Source organism: Acanthisitta chloris, unplaced genomic scaffold (assembly GCF_000695815.1).
Source record: "Acanthisitta chloris isolate BGI_N310 unplaced genomic scaffold, ASM69581v1 scaffold32150, whole genome shotgun sequence".
NCBI lineage: Eukaryota > Metazoa > Chordata > Aves > Passeriformes > Acanthisittidae > Acanthisitta > Acanthisitta chloris.
Window position 1 is genome coordinate 8907 of NW_008652952.1, and position 6972 is coordinate 15878.

General features: G+C 43.6%; 1 protein-coding gene across 1 annotated transcript in view; it reads left to right on the forward strand.

Moving 5' to 3' along the window:
- Positions 1 to 6806, forward strand: part of LOC103806252 (ranBP2-like and GRIP domain-containing protein 4) — a gene marked incomplete at both ends in the record, with an annotated part of 13298 nt that extends 6492 nt beyond the window's left edge. The window contains 11 exons of the mRNA XM_009078937.1: positions 818 to 1042; positions 1512 to 1690; positions 1776 to 1951; positions 3075 to 3198; positions 3538 to 3699; positions 3998 to 4135; positions 4226 to 4372; positions 5530 to 5712; positions 5806 to 5889; positions 6396 to 6531; positions 6706 to 6806. Of these exons, the coding sequence (XP_009077185.1) occupies positions 818 to 1042; positions 1512 to 1690; positions 1776 to 1951; positions 3075 to 3198; positions 3538 to 3699; positions 3998 to 4135; positions 4226 to 4372; positions 5530 to 5712; positions 5806 to 5889; positions 6396 to 6531; positions 6706 to 6806 (1655 nt within the window). The remainder of the gene's footprint in view (positions 1 to 817; positions 1043 to 1511; positions 1691 to 1775; positions 1952 to 3074; positions 3199 to 3537; positions 3700 to 3997; positions 4136 to 4225; positions 4373 to 5529; positions 5713 to 5805; positions 5890 to 6395; positions 6532 to 6705) is intronic.
- Between the last annotated feature and the right edge of the window lie 166 nt (positions 6807 to 6972).

Genomic DNA, 6972 nt, shown 5'->3' on the forward strand with positions numbered 1-6972 from the left:
AGCTGCACAGTTCTGTTTCAGTGTGACAGTTGCTTCAAAGGCTAAGTGGTTTGTTAACGAATCCATTTGTCATCACTCCAATACACAGTGAACCCTTCTAGGTTCTGACTACATATGTAAAACAAAACTAGTTTGATTCTGAAACCTGAAGTTGTTTTCTCCTCTTAAGCTGGTGGAGTGTGTTCTCTTTTCAAGAGAGGGGTTTTTTCCCCTTCCTTTTTGTCTCTTCAGCACACTGAGGTAGAATTTAACTTTTCTGGTCTCTTAATGTACTGGAAATTGCTTCTGCCTGCTGATGCTATTTGGCAAGTATTATTAGCCCTGAGAGGAAAAGAAAATATTCCTGTCTGTTTCCTTGACCTTTTCATCCTCTTGTTCATCAGCTTTGTTCTTTTTGCTGCTAAGTATAGACAGATTTTCAGCCTGCAAATTCTTACAAGGCCTAGGTGAAAACAAATGAACCCATTAGGCATCAGGTTCAATTATTTCAGAATGGATTTTGTTAAGACAGACTAATGCCTTGTATTGCAGCTACTTATTTTAAGGACAGTTGCAATGCCCCTAGAATAGTAATGGTAAGATGGCTTTGTTTTCTCAAAGAACTGGGTTTACAAATGCCTTGGGATTGTTGTCACTGAAAGCTTGGGAAGCTTACGTGCTGAAACACTGACCTAATTACAGGGAGAACAGGTCTTAACAGTCTCTGGGTTTCATAAGGGGAAATCCTGATTCCCACCCAGCTTTCAGTAGCAAAGAACAGTCCAGTGGAGCAAATAGTACATTCCTCATGCTCACTGCTTTATTTGTGTCAAATGATATCTTTGTTTTCTAGGTCATATGCTGCTGAACTTAAGCCATGGCAAGCAAGACTTCTTTAAAGAGATTGTGGAGTCGTTTGCAAACAAGAGTGGATTGTTTACGTTGTTCGATAGCCTGTTTGAGAGTGGAGCTTCTAGGGAGAGATCTTTCATTGGCACAGATGACATTGGAAACATCAGTGCACAAGCACCAGTGCAAGTGGAGCTTAATAAATATGATATTGGTAAGAGGTGTTAGTTTCTGAAAGGCATCACAGCTCTTCTGCAAGAGGCATGTGCCTTGAACAGCTGTCCAGAGTTGCCCTAATGTCCTAGGAAACACTTAGACTTTATTGCAAAGTAAAGAAGTGCTTCTGGAATAATTCCTTAAAGATTTTTGGAGAAATAATAGGTTTGCTAAAATGAGTTGCCTGTTGGACTGAAGTTGAGGATGGAAGGGAAGGAAATCTGAGAGCCACCCCCTGAGAAGTTGAAGGGGTTGATAGCTTTGAGCACTTAGCCAAACAGATCAAGTTGATCTATCCTGAAGTTTGTAATCACTCATAAGTGAAAGCTGGAATGTCATGCTCATTGGTCTGTGAAGTATATCTGGCTGCTCTGACAGAGTGAAAGGTGAAACCCAGCTTTGATCAGATAGGAGTCTTGATGCTTTGTAGGAAGTTGACATTTGCATCCATCCTCGTTTTTGCACAGGTGCAGTTCGGATGTACAGTGGCAGCCTCCAGCACCTGGTGTGGCTTGGCCTGCAGTGGAATTCCATGTCAGTCTTACCCCCAATTCGCAAATGGTTAAAACAGCTTTTTCACCTGCCCCAGGAAACATCAAGACTTGAGACAGATGCTCCTGAATCCATTTGCCTTTTAGACCTTGAAGTAAGTAAACTTTCCAGGTTCTTTAGTGTATTAGACAAATGAAGATTTTTTTGGGATTTAATACCTTTTATTTTTATAAAACCAGGTATTCCTGCTTGGGGTGGTATTCACTAGCAACTTACAGTTGCAAGAGAAGTTTAATGCTCACTACAGTGCACATCAGCCTCAGTTCTTACCATTGCCAGTGTGCAAACAACTCTACACTGAGAAGCAAAGATCCTGGTGGGATGCTGTTCGTACTCTCCTTCAGAGAAAAACAGTGTAAGGCTTTTTTCAGTTTGGATTGGTCCCAGGAGATCCTTGTAAAATCAGTTGCTCTGGACATAGAATCATAGAATCAACCGGGTTGGAAAAGATCTCCAAGATCAAGTCCAACCCTACTGTGAGTGCCATATCCAGTCTTATCTTGAAAACCTCCAGGGATGGTGAATCCACCACGTCCCTGGGCAGCACATTCCAATGCCTGAGCACTCTCTCCACAAAAAATTTCTTCCTTATATCCAACCTAACCCTCCCCTGGCGGAGCTTGAGTCTGTGCCCTCTTGTCCTGCTGCTGGTTGCCTGGAAGAAGAGACCAACCCCCACCTGACTCCAACCTCCTGTCAGGGAGTTGCAGAGGGTGAGAAGGTCTCCCCTGAGCCTCCTCTTCTCCAGGCTGAACACCCCCAGCTCCCTCAGCCTCTCCTCATGGCACTTGTGCTCCAGTCCCTTCACCAGCCTCGTTGCTCTTCTCTGGACCTGCTCCAGCACCTCAATGTCCCTCCTGAGCTGAGGGGCCCAGAGCTGAGCACAGGATTGAAGGTGTAAGGGCATGTTCCTCACCAGCACAGAGTCCAGTGGCAGAATCCCCACCCTGGTCCTGCTGACCACACTGTTCCTGATCCAGGCCAGGATGCCATTGGCCTTCTTGGCCCCCTGAGCCAGCTTTCTGTCTCTCCAAACTCCCAGGTCCCTTTCTGCCTAGTGCTCTCCAGCCACTCTGTCCCCAGCCTGGAGCTCTGCATGGGATTGTTATGGCCAAAGTGCAGGACCAGCACTTGGTCTTGTTAACCCTCATCCCGTTGGATGTCCCAGTTTGGACATGGAAGCTTTATTGTAGTAGGGGCTTGAAAAGTTTCTAAAAATGGATTCTTTATTTCCAGCAATGTTTTTTTAGAGGCAGTTAGGACTAGAATTGGGATGTCTTCATCATGGAAAGGAAGGTTGGATGAAGCCTTGAGCAACCTGGTTTAGTGGGAAATGTCCCTACCCATGGCTGGGGTACTTGAGGCTAGATGATCTGAGGTCAATTCCAACCCTTAAAATTCTATGTTTCTATGCAATGATACATGAACAGATGTAAAGTAGCAAATACTAATCGAGGAATGTTTCTTCTGATATTCAGACCAGGAACAGCAGCAAAAATGAGGCTTATTGTGCAGCATGGAATAAGTACTCTACGAACACTGGAGAAGCATGGCCTTCAACCTGCCTTAATTATACACTGGGCAAAAAGCCTGCAGAAAACAGTAAGCTGAGATTCTTTATAAGTATGTGGAAACCAAAGTGTTTTTTCTGTTATTTTCCAGACAATGAGCAGATGGGGGGGGGGAGTAGGGGATCAGGTGTGTGTTATTGAGAACAGCTGCTTATTTTGTCAGGCAAATTTGTTGTTCTAGTCACTCTATAAAGTACTCTTGTCATGAACTGTAGTGTTATTTTCTACATGTGTGTTCCTCTAGTTACTTTGCTTAGTGTCAGAGGAGGACTCTTTGAACCTTTGAAGAAAATAGGAGAAGGATATGTATGACCTGCACGTGGACTTGAATTCATTGAAGTAACTTGTTCTTCTGTTCTCTTTTCTCCAGGGGATTAACCTTAACTCTTTCTACGACCAGAAGGAATACATTGGACGAAGTGTCTATTACTGGAAGAAAGTTTTGCCTATGCTGGAAACAATCAAAAAGAAGAGGAGTATTTCTGAACCTATTGATCCTTTCTTTAAACACTTCCATAGTGTAGATATCCAGGTACAGATTGATTAAGCCAAGGCTGAAGTAAGAGAAGGTCTTTGTGAGAAACTTACATAGCTGGGAGATTTTTGTCTACATTGTATAACTCATGTTGTTATTACTATTGGGAGATTTGGTAATACCAGTGTTTGAGTAAGGGGGAAAATTCTTTCCTTACAACTTTAGTCTTAGCTTTCAAATGGTGTTTATGATTGGAAGGCACTGAACACACTTCCTTGAAAAAGATTTCTCAGTGTATAGGGAAAAGGTTGTGTCCTTCCATTATTAGGTATGACTTGTCTTTCACTTTGTGTAGGTCTTCCAGGTAGCAGCATATGAAGAAGAGGCACATATAGCATTTGCTATGTTGGATGCAGTTGATGGCAAAACTGATGATGCTTTATCAGCATTTGAAGCTATTAATAATGTGGTTGCATACTGGAATCTTGCCATGGTAAGTTTGTAAGTTGCATTACCTTGAAATGCTTTTCTTGATTCACTTGCCTTCTGAGGGATTGGAATTCATCTGCATCCTGTTCTTCAGATTTTCCAGAGAAAGGCAGAAGAGATAGAAAATGATGCCATGCTGCCAGAAGAACAAGAAGAGCACAAAACTTACCTTATTAAAACCCAGTATTACTTACTGAAGATCATTGAGGAAGCCTCCTCAGATGTGTCTGTAGCTGAGAAAGTAAGTAATTCATGCTTTAGGAACATATTTAAAGGCATGCAGTGGCTTAGGTTACTGTTGCTAAATGAAACCGTTTGCATTTATGTAATCGGCATTAGTGAGATCACACCTCGAGTAGCTCCAGTGTTGTTGGTCACAAAGGGACTTGTCAGTGCTGGTGGCACAGCTCAGTGGGAGCCAAGAGTGTGCACAGGTGGCCAAGGAGGCCAAGGGCATCTTGTCCTGGCTGCAGCAGAGTGTGGCAGCAGGACTAGGGCAGTGCTCATCCCCCTGCACTGGGCACTGGGGAGGTCCCAGCTCAGTGCTGTGCTCAGCTTTGGGCACTCATTGCCCAAAGGCCATTGAGGCACTGGAGCGAGTCCAGCCAAGGGCAACGAGGGCAGCAAAGGGCTGGAAAACCTGTGGGATGAGGAAGGGCTGAGGGAGTTGGGTTTGTTTAGCCTGGAGAAGAGGCTCAGGGGTGACCTCCTGGCTCTCTGCAACTCCCTGCCAGGGTTGGAGAGAGGTGTGGGGGATGTGTGTCCTGCCATGGCTGCAGGGAGAGGACTAGAGGGAATGGCCTTGAGCTGAGCCAGGGCAGAGTCAGATTGGATGTGAGGAGAAATGTTTTCCCTGTTGTGGTGTTGAGGCACTGGGATATTGCCCAGGGAGGTGGTGGAGTCACCATCCCTGGAAGTGTTGAAGAGGCATCTGGATGTGACACTGGAGGATCTGGTTTAGGGTTTAGGGGTTCCAGCAGTGACAGGTTAATGGTTGGACTCGATGATCTTTTACACCAGGTTTTACCTCTTTTACACCAGGCTTTGCATTAAGGTTAGTTAAACTTCCTGGCTCAAGACAAATCACTTGCTTAACAGCAGTGGGTTGATTTAACTCTTAGTAACTTCTGTAATCTGCCAGATCCAATACTATCCTGGCTACTTTCTGGATGAAAGGTTTAATGTAAACAGATGGCTTTTTCCACTGTGTTTTTATAGCTTTTGGTAGTTTGAAACGTGTGAATAGGTTTCTTACACTAATCTAATCTGATTTAGAGCTTTGCTGAATAAAAGTGTTGGTGTAATGAAAGCTTTGTGAATGGCTCATCCAGAGCTCTGACTCTGTCTGGCTCTGAGGGAGAATTGCCTTCATGACTCATGTTTCAAATAACTTCCTAGCTGCCAGTATCTCTTGAAACTGTGAGGGAAATGCTGGATACAGTGATCCAGGAGCTCGGTGAGAATGCTGAAGAGGGAAGTCTTGCCTTCAGAAATGGTCTGTCCCGAACTGTGGATTCAGTGATGAAACATTCCACTCCATCACCAGCTAAATTCTCTCATTCACCAACTAAGAGCTACAAGGTACATTAGCCAATTGTTATTTCAGGGAACTGTTACGTTTGAAGTAAAGTTCACAAGATTTAATTAACTTTTTTCTTTTTTTTCCCCCCCTAGTTTTCTCCTAAAACTCCTCCTCAGTGGGCAGAAGACCACAAAACCATACTTCAAATGATTTGTCAGCAAGTGGAAGCTTTAAAGGTAAACAATTTTGTCACCATATTGAGTGATGAGCAATTGGCATTTTAGTTATGGTAGGGATCAAATGATAGTAGCTTGGCCTAACTTACAGTTCCTAGACCATTCCTTAAATCAGTGCAATTTTCTGTAAACATCTGGCTAAAATGAGTGCAAGAATAAGTATTTTGCCTAAAAGCTCATATTTGGACTTTGGCATGTGTACAGAGGCAACCTGTCTTAGGACTGCATGCAGAGAGTTGTGCTTTCATCAGCTTGGTTCCCCTCCACGTGGCTCTGTTTTTTACTGGCTTGTTCTGCTTTAGGACACATTCCTAGTACTTTGTCCTGCATGGGCAGATCTTGCATGATTCTGGCAGGTGAGACTTGGGTTTTTTTTAATTCCCACCACCCCCAGGCTTGAACATGCTTTTAAATAGCAAAAGGGTAGGGATCATGCCTTATGTTTTCTTCTACAAGTACCTGTGTAATAGATACTTACACTCCTTCCTGGCCTGCTCTCTTGACAGAATGAAATGCAAGAAATGAAACTTAATAGTTCCAACTCGAACGCTTCTCATCGGTGGCCTGCGGAAAGCTATGGGACAGACACAATGCCAGACAGTTACCAGAGAGCACAAAATCTTCATGAAGCTCCATTAACAGGCAAGTTGCTGTGGAATTTTTATCTCAGTGCTTAGCCAAGTCAAGTAAGACATTTGGAAATAGTGGCAAAATGTTTGTGATTGACGGTTAAAACTGATTCTTGGGAAGAGTCTGTTCAAAACAGCCGTCACCAAAAAATCAAGTGTCAACTGTGTTCCTGGTGTTCCTTTTTAGTTGCAACCACTGGTCCATCTGTGTTCTACAGCCAATCACCTGCCTATAACTCCTCTCAGTATCTTCTTGGGACTGCTGCAACCAATGTAACACCGACGAAGGTGAGAACAAATCTGTTTGCTTAAGCTGCTTCCAGTGATCTCCTGTAAATGATTCTGTCCTGTTTTTGATTCTGTAAGTAGCTGGATGTAGCGTTTGGTGACCTTGAACTTCTAGGGATAAACTGATAATTTGTCTTCCTGCTTAATTTTTGGTCTAGTGTGTAAA